Source organism: Amphibalanus amphitrite, unplaced genomic scaffold, assembly GCF_019059575.1.
Source record: "Amphibalanus amphitrite isolate SeventyFive unplaced genomic scaffold, NRLGWU_Aamphi_draft 001368F_arrow, whole genome shotgun sequence".
Taxonomy (NCBI): domain Eukaryota; kingdom Metazoa; phylum Arthropoda; class Thecostraca; order Balanomorpha; family Balanidae; genus Amphibalanus; species Amphibalanus amphitrite.
The window spans coordinates 49783-68636 of NW_024882861.1; the positions used below are offsets into that span (position 1 = coordinate 49783).

Sequence of the window (18854 nt, forward strand, 5' to 3'; positions counted from 1 at the left end):
ATGTTGAAGGTGAAAATCTGACAAAGCTTGCGAAGCTCAAACACAGGATGACCGTGACCTACTGAGACCTCCAGTCCACCGACCTCAGCCTTTATACACTACAGCAGGCTCTGTAACATTCCCGTCCGTCCTCACCATGGACCAGCTGCGGGCCTTCTGCGTGCAGATCACCAGGTCCTTCTCCTTGCAGTACAGCGCGCCCATGAAGGCGCCGATGCTCACTCCGCCCACGATATCTATGGGAATACCGGCCTCCTGTGGGTGGAAAACGGGTCCAGATACAAATGAAATGAAAACATGTCCAGAAACACTAGATACTGGCCTATTGGCGGAAAACAGTGCAAGGGGAGACTGGCCTCATGTGGGCGGGAACACAACGGATAGTGTTCAAAGACCTGTTCAACTGGAACAGGAACTAATAACGCTAGCTATGTATACGTGTCCTGTCCATTCATATATACTATACGGCATGTTCAATTTAAGTTCAACATCAACCAACAACACGTTCGCAGAGCGGCATCTCATTAGTCATATGCGAAAATACACTGTGTGCCTCACCTGGATGGCTTTGAGCATGCCGATGTGCGCAGCGCCGCGCGCCCCGCCTCCCCCCAGCACCAGGCCCACAGAGGTGCCCGTCAGAAGGCGCGCCAGCCGAGAGACATCAGAGAAACGGTTCGGCTCCGTCTCCAGAATCTTACGGTACGACTCACGCTGCGTGGAGCAGGGGGGGGGGGGGGGGTCAGTCGGATGTGAAGGCAGTGACAAGACATGGTGGGCAGACAGGCTGTAGGTACCGAAATTATGAAGGCATGATGAATGATGCTGGAATGACTAATTAGCACAGTCAAAATGCATGTGGTTAAAGAAAAGGAGTCGCACACCTTACACATGCACATCATATATGAGCTATATATGAGCTAGTTAGAAATACAAACATCAGACATCACCTGATATTGGCTCGACGAGGTAACTGCCACCACGTGATAGTGTATTGTTGATACAATCCTCTCACCCGTCCTTTTACCATCCATCCGACAAACTATCTTCCACTCACGATCTTTGTGAGGCTCTTCTTGGCGAACAGCCTCTTGGGCGCCTGGATGTGGTGGTGTGAGGAGCACCAGGAGCGCATGTTGAGCCAGCGGACCGTGTGCCGCGGCAGCGGAGCCCCCTCGCGGTGGAGCAGGATCAGCTCCTTCTGCGTGCGCACCGCCAGCGTCTCCAGCTGCTTCTCGATCTGGTAGAGACGGACGAGGAACAATTATTCGTCATTACTCATTTGTCAGCCCTCAACGGGTCGAAATTTTGACGCCGGTTCCTTAATTTGGGAAACAGAGAAACGACCAATCCTAATGGCAGCTGAAAGTAGTAGCATGAGCGAATGAGCGCTGAAATACAATTCAACACCACAAACTGAGCTCATGTAAGGTTAACGAAAGCGGGTATTTCCAACACTTTTATCTCATTGAGTAGCCACTGGCGCATGAAGTATCAGTTTTACATGGTCTGTCAGAAGGAATGGCTGTAAGTGCGGCCAGACACCTAGGGTCTGTGACGGAATTTGGCGCACCTTTCCGACGGAGGGTCCGCGCTCTGCCAGGGCCACGATCAGGATACAGTCGGCCTGGCGGATACACCGCTGGGTCCACGGCGTCAGCTCGTTGTCGCACAGGTACAGCGTCACCTGGAGGTTACAGAAGGGGACCGGTCAGAGGCCACAGGTACTCTGACCGGTCCCCGGGGTACGGGGGTACGGGGTCCGGTACGGGGTCACCTGGCGGTCACGGCGGAAGCCGGTGAGGCCCGGCACAGAACAATACAAATTATAATTCCCAAAACTAGACTAACCTGATGTAAGTGACAGGGAAGAACACACAACTCAGAGAAAAGACGTAAATGGCTGTCAATCATTTTGAAACTCCCCACCCACCCACCCGTCGGCTGAGACAGATAACTGGGCCGGTGTTCAGCGGGAGCGGGAAGAACAGCAAATCGATGGATCGGGCAGCTGCAGTCACTATGGGGAGGATATGAATCAGTCTGCCAACGAGTCAGCGTCTTACTCACCTGATGCTGGTCCTCCTGCTGCGCCAGCCACGCGATCAGTCGGTGGTCGTTGCTCGGCTCCAAGATACTCGTTCCCAGCGTCTTCCTTATCAGCTCGGACGTCAACAGAGTCGCCCGTCCTGTGACAGACACAAATAAGTCACACATATGAGCGAAAACCCTCCCAAAACAAACTCACCAACATACTCATCAACACACAAACCAGTTGACACAGCCGCCACTAACGACCAACCACCATCGTCTACAACAAGACACTCTAGCAGCCACTCTACACTCTACCAGCCACCGACCACCACCCTCTCCACTCACCGATAGCCAGCAGACTGTGCAGAAGCTCGAACGAGAACGACACGAGCGGCACGTCCTCAGAGACGGGCAGCAGCGCCACCGTGTTGAAGTTGGTCTGACTGGGCCGCTGCTCGACCACTGCAGCACTGAGCGAGCTGCCAGCCGCCAGCGGAGACGCCGAGCGCTTCCACGAGCCCAGGATCCGGTGGCCCAGCAGCTCGATCAGGCGCGTCACAACGATCGGGTACTTGAGCTTGATGAAGTTGATGAGTCCGTCGGAGAGTTTGGCCACCTCTGTGTCTCGGATAGCCATCACGGTGGTACTGCGCTCCGTCTGCGTCAGAGTCTCCACCTGACGGGGAGGAGGAGGGATACATGCCGGTCAGTGACTCTGTCTTTGAGGGACGGACGAATATCAGATCATTCATGCATGAGGGCATTGAACTGATGTCAGTATTCACTTGGCAAGGGATGAAAGACACGGGTAGAGGTTCTGCCTGGCCGCCCGGACGGACAGACAATTGGAAACGATAATCCGCACCTAAGAGGACGGGCGGGCAAGGTCATAGCTGACATTTACACCACACCAGCCGGGCCTATTATAACCGGCTCGCCCAGACCCTTACCGCTGCCCTACCCCGCCCCACGTCCACTCCCTGTCCCCCACGGTTCCCGGTCGAACCGGTCAGGTACTCACGATGCCGACCAGGTCCCCTCGCGCGTACTCTCCGAGCAGCTCCCTCCGTCCGTCGCGGTGGCTGATGACCGACCGAAGCCGGCCGCTCAGCACGATGTACGTGCTGTCACTCGGCTCGCCCTGACTGGGAACGGCGGGTGGTGCCGTCAGACGGAGCGAGCAGGGACGACGGTGAGAACAGCAGACAAACGAGTCACTCGACGCGTCAGCTGTTGATCCCACTTTCAGAAACATTATGGAAGAGGACACACAAATATCGGCCTGTTAACCTTTTTCCTACGGCAGATATCCAAAGTAACTTCAGTCACACTGACCATCTGGTTGATCCAGGTGGTCTATGAGGCGGAACTGATTTTCGATTCCGTTAGAATTCCGAGGGAGGGCCCAGCTGCACAAATATCTATTAGGTATATCCATGAAATATCCTCTCCCTCCCTGCTAGCTCTCTCAACTCTCTCCGACTCTGGCATCCCGCTCACCGATAGATGGCCTTTCCGGCCTCGATGTGCGTCCAGTCCAGCGAGAAGTCGATCTGTCGCACCAGCGGCGACAGCCGGCGGATGACCGTGTTGGCCACGTGCAGCACCACCTGCGGCACCTCCAGCATGATGTTGTAGAACGTCTGCTGGCTCATCTGGGCCACCAGCGCCGCCGACTTGGCGCGGACCGAGAAGAAGCTGGCCTCGCCGGAGAGGACGGCCAGTGCGCCGACCATCTGGCCGCTGTGTGCCAGGTACATGAGCACTTCCTCTGAGGGTTTGTCCGGCCGCCGCTGGCTGACCTGGAGCGTGCCGTGAAGCACCAGCGCCAGGCCGTTCTCTTCCTAACGAGGAGGGAGAGGGCAGTCAGTGGATGGGGCGTACTATGTAGCGTCAGCGCCAGGCTGTTCTCTTCCTGACAGCAAGAGAACGGTCGAACGGTTGAGTAAGCTAGATGACACGACATGCATCAAACGAGCGAACTCAAGGATATCTGCAGATGAAACAGAGCATAATGAATGATTATGCCAAGATGTCTGTGGTGGGTGTATGCTGCAAGAAGCGGTTACAGTTAAATCACCCCTTACAGCGTTATCTCATGTCCTCTCCAGCAGCCAGCGACTGTACAGTAGGTCTATTAAAAAAGTCCCCAGCACCAGTGGGCGCTGCCTTCGCTGAGCCGAACCCCCGTCTGCCTGTCCCATATCGCGCCGGGCTCAGGTCAGGTAGGGTCAGCGGGACCGCTCGGTCCGGCCCGCGGGCGGTGGACGGGCGGCCGGTAACGCTTTCCACCAGCCAGCTATAGAATCCAACAAACGGGACGGCCACCGCTCAGCGCAGCGAAACCGGTGTTAAAGAATGGCAGTAGATGTTCATGGCCACAATGATTATGATATAGTCATTGTTAGCCCGTGCCCCACAGGAATGCCTAGACTCTCACGCCCTGTTGGAGGGGAAATGGGGATTGAGCATCATTCTTATAACTCAGCTTTGGGCATTTAAGTGATATTCGAAGTAGCGTCAAAAGAAGCAAAAAGAAGAAAAATACTTCAGCCAATTTTGGATCGGGTCATAACCAGAGGTCATGTCACTAGAGGTCATCGATGGTAAAATTTTGCTTAGACAGGGTGCGTTGCGCGCACCGGTGCATTGGGTTTCCAATTTCCATGGAAACATCAACAGACTCGGAAGCTCGCAACAGGGGCGCGGGAACTACTTTCCGACTGGGGGCACACCATAAGAGAGATCAACCTAGGGTCCCCCCAAATCTAGTTTTCTCACCGGTTTTAGGCCACTTATTTTTCATCCCTCGGCTTTTTCAACAAAAAAGAAAACATTTGCAAAAAAGTGTGGTATTCCGTCTCAAAGCTGTGGGGGCACCGCCCCCACGGCCCCAGAGTTGGGGGGGGGGCAAGCTGCCCCTTCTGCCCCCCCCCCCCCGGCTCCCGCGCCTATGGCTCGCAACGCTAGCGTGGAGCCGAATTCATAGCAACCGCCGCAACAATGCAGCAGCGCAGCGCAGCGTGCTGCAGCACGGGGCCGTGAAACACCGTCCAGGGCTATCCATGTGTCAGGGCCAGGGTTGGCATTTTTGCCGGCAAAAACTAGATTATGCCATTTGCCGGTTTAAACCGGTTTTAACCGGCAAAAAGTGGCAAAAACTGGCAAAAACTAAAAACCATCACAATGATATGCCTGGACATGGATTTGAACATGAAACATTTTAAGGAGAATTCGGTGAAAGCTTTATGCTTTCAAACAGAAGTGACATTGACCGTTGAAGTGTTCTATAACTCAAAAACACTTCCATGGGCTTTCCATAAGGAACCACTAAGACGCCTTTTGAGGTTGACAAATGAGCCAGTGCAAGAGCGAGTCCTGCACAATCAGAAGTGCGAAGGGGTATCTGCCACTGATATGGCACTGCACCCTACCGTGGCAGCTTTGCCCCACTCTCCCCTACATGGAAATACATTCTGTGGTGGATGTCTACCGACATGCATAGACATTTTAAGCAGGGATAAGTAATGAGGCAAACTTCAGAATGTTTGGTGCATCTCTATAACATCCAGAAATGCATTTGTACATTTCAGATCCATTCCTAACTAGAACAGTTGTGGTTTAAGCCACCTGAGTTTTATCCAGTTTTTGCCAGTTTTTGCCACCAGGGTTTCTGCCAGCCGGTTTAAACCGGTTAAAACCACTGGCAAAAACCAGTTTTTGCCACCCCCTGCCAACCCTGGTCAGGGCAATCCAACCCACGTGATGGGCTCGGCCCCAGCGGAGCATGAGGTCCAGGACTCCCGCCCAGGCCCCCTGTCTCCCCCTAATTCCTATCATCCTTCCCACTCTGAAATCGACCGAAAGAGCCTAACCTAACACAACAATCAGCTCGTTTACCGCTATGTCTGAAATCTGAATAATATTGTCAGATTTAATTAGGGTCAACGGCTTAGCATGTAAATAACAACAACTGCCACCATCGGTATTATGAGAAAAACAATTGCTTTTCCACAAACAAGTTTTTAGCTTAAAACTTGCATGAAATTAATTTTACCAGCCTCGTGTTCCTCTTATCAAAACGCTACGAATGAATCAAAAGTTGATCTTTAAAGGTCATTTGAAAAATTTGGCCTATGTTCAAAGACATGACCTGACCAGAAATGGTCATAATGCATAGCAGGATATTAGATCCGTATCGTGGAACTTCACAAACACTTCAGATGATTTCATAACTTAAGCATGTCTACCAAAAATAATTATTACATGGCTCATATGTAAGCTGGGTGTGTGAACATGCTTGCGAGTGTGTTGAACGCAACTGATAATGTTCTGTTGGCCACAATTTCTATATTTAATTTATCCTCCCGAATTTCATATTTTTGTTAATGACACCTTGACGATGTCGAGAGAAAAAAAAAACACTTCGGAGATTTAACAGCCTGAGATACATTCAGTATAAGGAAGGTTCAAGGGAGCTAGATTCCTTCCGTCCTCGCTATCCTCAGGAAAAACCAATCCGCATCGCCCCTAGTCTTCATGCTTCCCTCTCTGGACTGGAGGTCAACCCCACCAGCCAACCTGTAGTTGATGTCGGATCCATTCCAGGACACATCATCCTCTTCGGGTGACCGTTTGGAAGACGGCTGGACCGTCCTGACAGGGCAATCGTCACACGGGAACAGTCTCGCTTCCGCAGATCACTGTCGCTGGCTAGCACAACCCAATTACTACAGCATAGTTATGTCATAGCTCTGCAAGGGCCTTTTCAGACCGAAAAAGATGGCCCACAACAAAACAAACAATTTTCTCATTCAGTATTGTATCTCATCAAGCACCACATGTTTTCAGAGTGTTTATTATGCGTTCCGTCCAAAAAGCGCAGTTCAATTTTCTCCCATTGACTTGAGCCGTGAACGATCTCAAAATTGACCCGGCCTTTCTGTCAACAATGTCAAACTTGCAAAGAAAACGTTTCAAATACATGCTCGTATACTGTTGCCCATTAAAATCGCTGATAGTTCTGAAGCGATCGGTTAGTCGGTGTATTTAGATATGATGAGCACAGGAACTTTCCTTGAGGTAAGGTCACTTGACGTAACCTGATGTTATGACCTTGAATTGAAAGACTTGGGCGGGAAAAAATGGGTCATTTGAAATCTTAAAATGTTAGATATTAACAAACATTGCAAGCACTATCCCGGCCAAATAGTGAGTGAGAAGGGAGCGATTCCCCGACCCGATGTTTAGCTCCTATAATTGAGCTAGCTGCTAGAGCCTCGCGGAAAAAACGAGCGCTTGCGTCGTTACGTGACGCAGCGACTGGCACCCCATTTTAAAATATCAGTGACCTCTTAGGGCAGGTCAAGGGCCCCAAGGCATTTGATCGGTTCTTGGTAAGTAACTAAACGCATTGTCGTCATTTCGATACAATCGTGTTTTCTGTTCTCAGACGCGTCGATTTATATGTTTTTTTGTTTAGGTGAAGCAATTTAGGATGTTTACCTCAGGTCAATGTCATGTTAGGGCAACGCAGGTCACGAAGCTGTTGAAAGGAGGACATGTTGCATAACATTTGATTCGGCAAGTCTTGCAAAGTCCATTGATGGCTGTCCCGACTGGCCAGCCCATTTTGATCGGGAATTATTGACAAAAAACTCCTATGACCCTAGTGACGTCATAAATGACGTCACGCAAGGTGAACAATGCAAAAGTGAAGCATTAGACCTTGCCAAGAATGTATGAAGTCACGATTTCATGTGCTTGAGGCATAGTTTCAGATCATTTCCGACGCCAAATTAACAGTTTTCATAATTCCCCATTATGCTTATACGACACTAAGTGCATTGCGGATAGCATCATTTTATAACCGGCAACCGTGCAGAGGTTTACCTAAGACGTCATAGTTAAGTGACCTGACCTGAAAACGTGGTTGATGTCAAGTGATCCGGCTTGAATGAAATGTAAGGCCTATGAAATATCAGCCTACTATCATCAGTGTGCTTTGAGCTACCGCAAAAAGAATGCATGGTGGCGGCATCCGCCCCTTCTTCTCGGCCGGCGAGGGTTAAACCTCGCTTCGAATTATTGCAGATAATGATGTGACCGAAAAACAAAGCATTATTCTGTGTCTAGAACGGCCGCTGACTTGTTGGACAAGATCCCCAATCTTAATTCGCTAGATGGGAATAAAATACTCGGCATGTGATACATATAGTTATACCCCTCGATTTACCCTCGCGCTAAGTCTATTCTAATCATCACTGTCGCCTTTTTATCCGAGATGCTGTCGCCGCTAAACGGGTTGTTTTGTTTGCTTGCGCTGAATGGCCATTACAGATTATTGAAGGATTATGATAAAATAGGAATGGGGCAAGGGAGGATATGCACTGCAGGTGTTTAATTTAGATCACAAAGGCATCATTTCCGGCATCGTGCAGAGTCATTATCTTCCCCTCCTCTGCACTGCGGCATCTCTGCGCCCCACACACGGCATCCTCACTCCACGGCCGGCCGGCGCCAACTGACCCACTCGCCGGGCGCCGCGACCTGACCCGTGTCGCTGCCGCGGCCTGCGCAATAGAGTCGGGGCTGGAATCCGGGGGTTCGGCCGGCCGGCCGCCTCTGGAGCGGGGGACTTTTTTTGTAGACCTACTGTACGCCCTCTATCATGATGACCTGTACACCCTTTGTCATCAGTTACTGCCCAGTTTTCAGTTATTCCATCAGTTACTACTCGGCCGAGGGCAGTAACTGACCTCCTGTACGCCCTCTGTCATGATGACCTGTTCGGGACGAGGGGGAGGGGTGTGTGTAGTGGCTCACCTCCTGCACGCCCTCCGTCATGATGACCTGGCCGGGGGTCAGGTGACGCAGCAGCACGTGACCCTCCAGCAGCGACAGGTTGGGCAGCTGCAGGATGGCGCGGAACCGCTCCAGCGCGTCGGCAGATAGCGCCGCCTCGTCCATATCCATGAACCGGCGCCGCTCCTGTACGGGGGCCGAGAGGGGGTGGTTACAAAAAGCAGTTAATGCGATGCCGGACAAGCACAACCCTGAATACGATGTCCCACTCCAATCGTCTGAGCAATCTCGTCTCTTTCTGCTCCCACTCCGCACTAGCAACTCAAAGCATCTCGATCCCCTATTCATTGCCGTCGGTCCCTCTAGATTCCGGTCCTCGTCCCTTCATTCAGGGGAACAGACCCCTTAAATCCAGACTCTGTCTCACTCACCCTGCCAGTCGACTGGGCCGACCCGACCAGCACCTCCTCCGTGTCTGCGTCTCCCGAGGCGGCTGTCGGCACGGGCTCGCTCTGAACCACGCCGGGCCGCCAGCCGCCGCCCGGTACCTCGGCGTCCGGCGCCGGCCGGCGCTGTTTGCGCGGAGACTGCTGCTGCGACTTGAGCGACGTATCTGTCCGCTGGCGGGCGTGCTGAGGGGTGGAGGGAAAAGGGGGAGGGGGAGTCGGTAATATGGCACACTGGGGAGGGAAGCAGAACAGCGCACAGCAATTTAATAATGCGAGCGGAGTGCTGACCTCGTCTGTGCCATCAGCTCCGAGCTGAGCCCCAGGTAGTGACATGTGACCTGTGACCCCTATATCAATCTCACCTGAGTCATCAGCTCGGAGCTGAGCCCCAGGTAGTGACCTGTGACCAGTGACCTTCTTACATTGACCTCACCTGTGTCATCAGCTCGGAGCTGAGCCCCAGATAGTGATGCAGAGCGGTGAAGGTGACCCTCATCAGTCGTATCATGATGATCTGCACCATACGCACCACCGTCTCCGGGTAGCTGTCCGTCAGTTTCTGAGGGGGAAATAAAGGAAAATGTAAAACACCTAGCGTGATTCACACGACGGTTATATATAAACTGTTGGTCAATTTCTGCCCAATACGTCAGACACAAAGCATAAGTCACAATCATAAACAGGAAGCGTCCGTCAGTTACTGCCAAACACATAGCACGATAGTGATGCAAACATTCGCACTTAACCCGCGCCCTGGTGGGGTCTGTTTATAACGCGACCTGGTGGGGGGGGGGGCTATTTTTTGCCCCCCCCCCCTCGTATCTCCGAAACTACTGGACGGATCCGCAAAATTCAAACGGCGTTCGAAAGGCCTGTCAAATTTGTCGAACGAAACCAAATTTCATTGACCTCGGGGTCACCGATGACGTCACAGGTCAGGTCAAAGATGAAATGTTTCACCGTTCACGGGTCTTCTAGGGAATACGCTATAACACCGAGGAAAACGCATTTTGTCGAGAATCAGCGGTAGGACGTCAGTTGCCTAGTAGATATGCTGCTATTAGAGGTCACTGGCAATACCAGGTCAGGTCACAGGTCAGGTCACCAAGGGTCACAGGTCAGGTCACATGAGCCCAACTTAACTAAGGTTGTGTGATACATGTTTTATGGCCAATTTTTCATTTCCAACTCAATGGTGTTGGTTATAAGACTATCAGGTACGGCTTAGGTCACTTTCTGGTGAAGTTCAGGTCAAGGTCAGGTCAAGGTCAGGCCAAAAAAGGTCAAATTTTAAAGTTGATAGTTTTGCATAAAATGGGTATTGAATCGATGCAGCTCGTCACGGAGAGTCTAATGGTGGTCTTTGTTTTGCGCTACGGGGTCTAGAATTGCTAAAAATTGAGTTTGAAAATTTGACGTCATCAATTTTGAACAGTTTTTTCGCTATAACTTCGCCAAAAAAAGAGGTATCAATCTCAAATTTGGTATGTGAATGGAAGGCGGTAAGGACTATCACATATATTCCGGTTTTTACGAAATTCAAAAAACTTTTTGGATTTTTCGATTATTATATCCAAAAAAACTATTTTTTGATTTTTGGGAGTCAAAATCCAAAAATTTCAAAAATCCGAGATAGCAGTTTTGTAGCCCTGTCCAATCTACAGCTTTTATGTTTTTATCATTTTTCTGTATTTGCAAAGCTATAGGCCTGACAGCTCTTCCCGCGAAACCCTTTTTTGGGTCGAAAACGGCAGAACATGACGTCACTCTGACGTCACTTCCGGCCAACCTATCGTAGGCTTTGGAAAATTTTTTGGTCATAATGTGTAAAATTGATGTCCGGGAGGGTACTGAAAGTTTGGTGACGATCGGCGCAACGGTTCTGGAGATATATCGAAAAGTCTGGATGGGGGGGGGGGGGCAAAAAATAGCCCCCCCCCCCACCAGGTCGCGGGTTAACCATTAAGATATCAGGAAAACATGCACATGCATAAAACAACACAAGCACGCTAAAATGTTGATGAGTTCGTACCAAGAAAGCCATGAAGGGTAGTTTGATCACTATGGTATCTTCGGTTGCTTTTGCCGACACCGTCTTATAAGGCTGCGGGTGACCCTGTGACACAGAAAATGCACCAATTGTCAAAATATTGGCACCTATGCCGCATCGTTCTACACGAATTCAAGTGGAGCAGATAGAAAAACTTTTTATTAAATGTCAGATCACGAAGGAAGAAACAAAGCCCGAAGTAAAATGGTAAAGAACGTCTCTAGTATCCAGCTACTAACCTGATAGCCTTCCGTAGCTTACTAAACCACTCTGCCACGTCTCTCGACTCCCCCCCCCCCCCTCCCCCCGAGTGAGCCTTCCCGTACCGTGAGCAAGGCTCCCTCCCTTCCCCGACACGTAAGAACGACCCCGTGCCGTAAGCACACCTCCACGTACCGTGATCACGCCCCCCCCCCCACCGTACCGTGAGGACGCCCCCCCGTACCGTAATCACGCCCCCCCCCCCGTACCGTGAGCACGTCGCAGAAGCTGAGCAGCGATGTGACCGAGTCGCCGGCGCCGACGTACTTGAGCGTGCTGGCGCTGCCGTCAGCCTCAGTGATGAATACGTCCAGCAGACCCGACTGCACCACGAACACGTTCTCGTCACTGTCACCTGAGGATAGTCACGGCGGTTACCGTACGCCAGACACGAAAACGACAGCCGAAGCGTGTGCATTGTTATGACATGGCGGTAACACCACGTGCAACAGTCAACAGACACGAAATGAACCGAGCGCATGTCTCGTGTTATTATGCGGGACGGGATTGAACACATTATTAAGTGACTCAGATATTGATTGCAAGAGTTGAACCAAATAGGGTTTAAGTCTAAATCGCTGCGTGCTTAGAACATTTGATGTGAAACTAATTCTACGTCCCTTTTTACTCGACTGACGGCTGACATAAGCTGGATATCCGGTTATTACTTCGCGTTTGTGAATTTAATCGAATGATTCATGACCGAGACTCACCTATTTTGAACAGGAACTGCCCAGGACGTAGTCGTATTGTCTCACACTGCTTACAAAGTTCTAGAAATATCGGCTTCTCAAAATGACCAAACACTCTGAAAAGAAACGATGTTAGTAGTGGCTCATAAACCGAAAGCAAGAACAATTATAATCATTGCAAGTATATATTCATATAAACACTGTAAAGCAATATATCATGTTCTGTTAATGCTCGTACAACCAACTGCAAAGCACGAATAAGCGATACTGCAACAACGTCCTCAATATAAGATGAGTGACCAATGATAACTTTTGACATTTCCCTCGCCCATTCCTCGGACCAGCGTGCGCGACTGACCTGACGCTGCGCAGCATGTACATGACCTCCCGCGGCAGCGAGGAGTCGCTGTCGTCGCGCAGATCCTCCTGCAGGTACTCGCTGGGGGGCTCCAGCACCTGACGTCACACCGAGACAATGACGTCAGCGGTAACGGAGAGCCCGTGATCGACTCACAAACGGGTGGTCGAGCTGATTATGCTAGGGATGATGGGTGGTATCCATTGATGGTCCAAGTTCAATAATATTGTCGCCCAGACCACCATAAAGTTATGCTTGTTATATTTTCGGGTGAGACGTCGGCTAAGATTATTTTCCCACTTAATATCAAGCTAAGTTACAATGGTGTTTTTTTTCAGAAGGGTGATGGGTGATTAGAACTAGTGAAAAGGTGATGGATGTAATTGTAAATGTCGCAGATAAAAACACATGCGAGGACAGAGTTGTTCAAAAAATATTCCTAAACATTTGGGGGAACGTTACGGGGGTGTTTCCATCCCAGTGAGGCGTCAACAGAGCTGATCAGTCAGTTCCACAGAACTGGTTTACAGGGCTGTGAGAATAAACTCGAAAATCTGGATAGAAGCGCAATAAGACACACCGGCTCTGACTCTCTGGAAGGCGCTATCAATATCCGGGGGGGCCGTCTCTACTCTCTATCGACCCGGCTCGGCTCGGCTCGATCTCTGAACAGCGCGGCTCACCGGCAATCCACTCGGAAATAATTAACGAGAGCCCACGCATACGGCGCTCGGCTCTCCTCCCACATCCGTGGCGATCGACCGATGCCAGGGTAGCGCTCCGAACGCTGCGAGTAGTCAGCATCACCTAACCGACCACTGCGAGAGACATCAGTTGATGAATAGAGATTCATAAGATTGTCACGGCAATCTTATGAATCTCTAAGATTGAGATTCATAAGATTGAATTTTTAATTAAATCTTATGAATTATAAATTCATAAGATTGAATTTTTATCGGTATTCGGATGGATATATACGGTATTTTGTTGACCACTGAGAGGCCAACAAAACCTCGCCGACCACTGCGAGCGCTGTCCGGCCGCTTACCGCCAGCTGCGTCTGGTCGTCCTTGCGCATCTGCAACAGGTTCCTGGCAAACTTCATCACCAGCTGGCGCTTCTTCACGTTCTTGCTCGACTTGACGTACTGGCCCACTGATTTAACCTGGGGAAAGGGCGATCTGTGTAAGAAGAGCACTGATTGACAAGTGACGGAGCAATATCGAAGTATCCCATGAATATTTCGATGTTTGGAGCTCCCATGCGATGTCATTTTAAGTTGTAGGAAGTCAACATTTTGTGTTACTAGTTCACATCGGTTCTGGCTTCGACTCCGGGCAAAAGGTGCCGACTTCAGCTCTGCAATCCGCATCACGGAATGAGTGAAATCTTACCTTTCTGAGCATTTTCCGTCCATAGAACACGATCTTGTCTCGTTTTCTAAACCGAGGTCGAGTACCGACGCCAACGAAGTCCTTCATGTCTTCCACTGTAAAAATAATAAGAAAATGTTGCATAATGATTTGATAAATAAATTGAATCATAAGGCAATTGAATCATAAGGCATAAGTAAGCTTATGATTTGGTTTCGCTGAGAAAAGTAGTCCTGTCAATAACCAATATACACCAGCTGACTGGGAGCCTTTGGATGACGTGATGTCTGGACTGAGAAAACCGCAGCGAAACTGAACTTCATCGTTCGTGCATCTGATCAATCTGGCTTTCGTCCGCCCTGCTTTCAAGGGAATGTCGCCATCTCACTGGTATGCGTTCCCTGAAGCGATAAATTCCTTTCCTTTTTTCGATATAATTCCACCAACAGGTAAGCGAGCGATCAATTTGTCATTGTGTGTGTGAGTTTTTTTCACTATAGCATAATAACAGTTTGGTATACTACTCTTCTTAATTTGGTCATATTACCTATGAATTCGATTTTCGACATGTCTTTCATTCGGCACTATTCCTTTTCCTCAAAAACTTTCTAGTCACGCACTTCGACAAAAAGAAGTTTTGAGTTTTTTACCAATCATAGTGCGTAGCACCCCGAGATTCATCTCGGGTTCTACTTATGAGTCACATAAGTAGCGACTGGTGACCGTCGTCCAGTGGTCAAAGTCCGCTCTGTCAGTCGGCGGCGGACATAAAAACGGCTGTCGATTCGCTCACCGCCAACTCAGCCGGTCTTATCGAGGCGCATATCAACCCAAACACGATGGAAATGATAACAGCTAGGATGACACATAAAACAGAACATAGGTAGCTGTCTCCATAGGAAACAGCTGCCCTTCCAGCTTCCGGAGCATTGGGCTGGTGATCCACAGTTTTCCCCAGGGCTGAGACAGTTGGTCAACGAGTTACCTGCATACTCAGTACTCACCTTTGGTTTGCAGATTCTTCTTGATTTCACTGGTCGACCCGGTTCTGATGCAGTAGAGAATGATGGTAACCAACAAGAGAAGCAGAGCAATGCTCCCAACCACCACCTGCAATTGAAAGAGAGCATTTTGCAACATTCATATAAACAACAGTTATATATAATACTGAACGAGGCCGGTGTAAATAAATTTTCAAGACCGAGGTCCTTACTGAATTTTTGAACGAGGCCGAAGGCCGAGTTCAAAAATCAGTAAGGACTGAGGTCTTGAAAATTTATCACCGGCCGAGTTTGGTATGTATTTTACTGTATGCCAACGATAAAATAATTGCCTTTACTGTATGCCTGGCCTATTCAAATACATTAGCCAGAGGGGTGTGGTAATAACTGGTGTAAGCAAATTGACCACGGTCAAAAATGCATTACCAGAATGCACTTAAGCCAACATTTTGGGATGGTCTCGTTCCTAAGTCGGCTAAGAGCTTCGGTCCAGAAAATAAATTTATCGTTGGCATACAGTAAAATACATACCAAACTCGGCCGGTGATAAATTTTCAAGACCTCAGTCCTTACTGATTTTTGAACTCGGCCTTCGGCCTCGTTCAAAAATCCAGTAAGGACCTCGGTCTTGAAAATTTATTTACACCGGCCTCGTTCAGTATTAAATAAGACCGAAGCTCTTAGCCGTTTTTTGAACGAGGCAATCCCAAAATGTTGACTTGGTAATGCATTTTTGACCGTGGTCACTTTGCTTACACCAGTTATTACCACACCCCTCAGGCTAATGTATTTGAATAGGCCAGGCATACAGTAATGAGGAGTACTAACTAGCACCCCGCACATCGGTGGGAGAGGAGGGCGAAACGGTCCGCCTATATTGATCCACACAAGCAATTCGACAGAAGTGACAATAGTGGTGTGGCATTTTTGTTGTAGCAGCGGTTTGCCGAGGGCGCAGTTCTCCATTCGTCAACGGCAGAGTGTGAGACAAGTGATGAAACCCGGCGCCTCGGGCGTGGGCCAAACGCCCGCCGGGAGGCAGCCCGCGGATCCACGTCACCGTAACTATGCCACTGAGGTCATACCACACAGCCAAACTGTAAAGATGGCAGTGTCGACGAGATCTCGTCGGCGCGGACTGCGAGGCCACTCTGCGGGTGCGCGGTGTGGTGCCGATTTACCGTTGCATAGCGCAGATTTTGCGCCGAGCGGCACAGGTTCAAGCTGAGCACTGCACTGAATAGAGGGTGCTGGCACAGAGTCATTCAATAAAAGAACGTACTGTAGGTCTCAAGATAAAGGGTTTCGTGAACTTCACGAACTGATATTTTGGATGTGCAGCCCCCTGCTCCCCTAGTTCCTGTACTCATCCTGGGTGAGTGGGCTCACTGGAACAGTGAGACCCAGAACTGTTAAGGCCACACCCATACTACTGATTGCTGAAACCCTCATCTTGAGGCGAAAAATACCCACATGAATCAATGGATCAGATGGGGAATAATCAATTTTACATTGCAGTAGCTCATAATAAGCAAAAAATATTATTGTCATAGAAAATTAAGCCATTTTTCATGTGGATTGGTGTGAACTTCCAGCCTGGTTGCCAGCTGGTGTGGGCTGGCACATATTTGTCATCATGCAGAGCTGCCATGAAGCTCTTTTACAGCTGCTAGTCTTTGCAGCATGGCCACAGAGTCTGGTCCACAGAGTCTGTGCCTTGCAGTCCAGTCTTTAGTCCACTGACTGACTGTTGTCACTGTAATATTACCTCAATTTACCATACATGGAACTTTTGAACCCCACTTTAGCTAATGTTTCCCAAGCCTACAGAACAGATGGAGGCTGAATGAAACTGGAATGTTTGTAGTTAGGTGTCATGAAAAAAAAATGATGTCACTCTAGTGCTTATCAAGTGCAATGTCCTTGAACTGCTACACACAGAGAGATGATGAGAGAAGTATTCTAGCTCTTTTTGGCCTGTACTGCCATGCCTAAACACTTGCCAATTTATATGTGGTATGACTATTGTATGTGTGCCTGCTTGTTTAAGGCAACATTAACATTTTTCCTTTAGCACAGCCAGAGCCCAGACTGTGAGGCATGGTTAACTTAATGAGATCTTGTCAGTGCTGAGGCACTGCTGCTGTGCTGTGCAGTGCAGATTCACCATGGCTGTAGTGAGCTGCTGTACTGTCACACCATGGCCTAAAAAAGGATGCACAGGAGACACAAAAGAGGTAGGTAGTTAGGAGATAATGGGGTAATCCAAGTTATTGCAGCATTAGCCTATCATAAGTGCAAATTTATAAATTCTGTAGCAGAAGTTCTAGGTCATGTTCTGGTGTAAGCCGGTGCAGCTTTCCAGCCTGGTTGGTGCAGGCTGGTCCAGCTTTGTCACCCCAGCTGATGCAACTTCCCAACCCCAGTCGGGGGAGGTTTGGTCAATCGTTGTCATTTTTAGCACGTGCTATTTTTGTCACACGTGCTAAAAATGACAACGATTCTGCTATTTTTGACAACGATGAGGCCGATTTCACTCCTCAGCGAGGAAATGAAGATTTTGGAAAGATAAACACTGATTTTGGAAAAGAAGTGCTGCCACCTGGTGCAAGACGAAGAATCCAGCTTTAATATGCCTGTTATTTGTATGGTAGTTTGTTTTGTGGCCTGAAGTTGGAACTTAAAATTGAAGCATCCGAAAATGATCGATATTGATCGAAAACATGATGTTGATGAAAAAAATAATATTTTAAGTTGAGAGAGGAGGCCATTTTATCCAGATGCAGTAGTTTACTTCTTGAAATTATTTTTGCTAATGACGGCTGCTAATTATCCCTCATTACATGGCAGTCGTCGTAAGCAAAAATAATTTCAAGAAGTAAACCACCGCATCTGGATAAAATGGCCTCCTCTCTCAACTTAACATATTATTTTTTTCATCAACATCATGATTTCGATCAATATCGATCATATTCGGATGCTTCAATTTAAAGTTCCAACTTCGGGCCACAAAAAAGGGTATACTTCAACGTTGGACTACCATACAAACAACGGCCATATTAAAGCTGGTTTCTTCTTCTTGCACCAGGTGGCAGCACTTCTTTTCCAAAATCAGTGCTTGTATTTCCAAAATCGTGATTTCCTCGCTGAGGAGTGAAATCGGCTTCATCGTTGCTAAAAATAGCTGATAGCGTTGTCATTTTTAGCACATGGTTGCCAAAAATGGCATGTGCTAAAAATGACAACCATTGACCAAACCTCCCCCAACTGACCCTGCTGCCACGCTTTACAGTCTGGACCAGATCGGTGTGGTGTTGAATTTTAATCAGCGTGCTTGATGCTGCTAATTGTTCAAAGTGCAGCCGCTTGCTCGCATTTCTTGGCCTCTTGTTGGTGAACCCCACATACCATGTGAATTCAATATTCAGTCAATGAGAAGCCAAAAATGCCAGGTAGCGTAGCTGACAGCCTGCTGATTAATAAGTGACCGAGGAGCACATTGACACACAATTGATCCCTAACATAGGAACAATATAACAAAAGAGCTAAGAACCACATTTTTAAATAAAAACGACATTTAATAAGCACAAGAGCTCAGGTAGAACAGAACAGAAAATGACCAGGTAAGCAGGGCCAGGTGAAACACAAATTGAAAACATGCATCATTTGAAGCGATACTCACTTGATTCTTTGACAGGAAGACAACCACTTCATTTGTGTGTGGTTCTTCCCCGGCAATTATGCCGATATAACTTAAAAACTCAGTCATTTTTGTTCCATAACTCAAAGAATGTGCGCCATCACCCTCCTCCATCTTTCAGCGAAGTGCGAC

At 48.8% G+C, this 18854-nt stretch overlaps 1 protein-coding gene across 4 annotated transcripts in view; it reads right to left on the reverse strand.

Moving 5' to 3' along the window:
* The window catches only part of LOC122372517 (neuropathy target esterase sws-like), a 36546-nt gene extending 17697 nt beyond the window's left edge, over positions 1–18849 (reverse strand). For 2 of the 4 annotated variants that reach the window (XM_043349752.1, XM_043349751.1), the window contains exons 1-19: positions 18705–18847; positions 15026–15131; positions 14043–14137; positions 13697–13813; positions 12649–12746; positions 12312–12406; positions 11808–11953; positions 11320–11403; positions 9721–9846; positions 9270–9470; positions 8860–9024; positions 3535–3878; positions 3056–3179; positions 2380–2710; positions 2071–2189; positions 1574–1687; positions 1058–1240; positions 559–714; positions 136–255 (exon numbers count right to left, since the gene is read on the reverse strand). In XM_043349752.1, coding sequence (XP_043205687.1) covers positions 136–255; positions 559–714; positions 1058–1240; positions 1574–1687; positions 2071–2189; positions 2380–2710; positions 3056–3179; positions 3535–3878; positions 8860–9024; positions 9270–9470; positions 9721–9846; positions 11320–11403; positions 11808–11953; positions 12312–12406; positions 12649–12746; positions 13697–13813; positions 14043–14137; positions 15026–15131; positions 18705–18836 — 2856 coding nt within the window. In that variant the 5' untranslated portion in view covers positions 18837–18847. Of the gene's footprint in view, positions 1–135; positions 256–558; positions 715–1057; positions 1241–1573; positions 1688–2070; positions 2190–2379; positions 2711–3055; positions 3180–3534; positions 3879–8859; positions 9025–9269; positions 9471–9649; positions 9681–9720; positions 9847–11319; positions 11404–11807; positions 11954–12311; positions 12407–12648; positions 12747–13696; positions 13814–14042; positions 14138–15025; positions 15132–18704 lie in introns of those variants that run through there. The other 2 variants (XM_043349753.1, XM_043349754.1) reach the window with 2 other exon arrangements.
* Between the last annotated feature and the right edge of the window lie 5 nt (positions 18850–18854).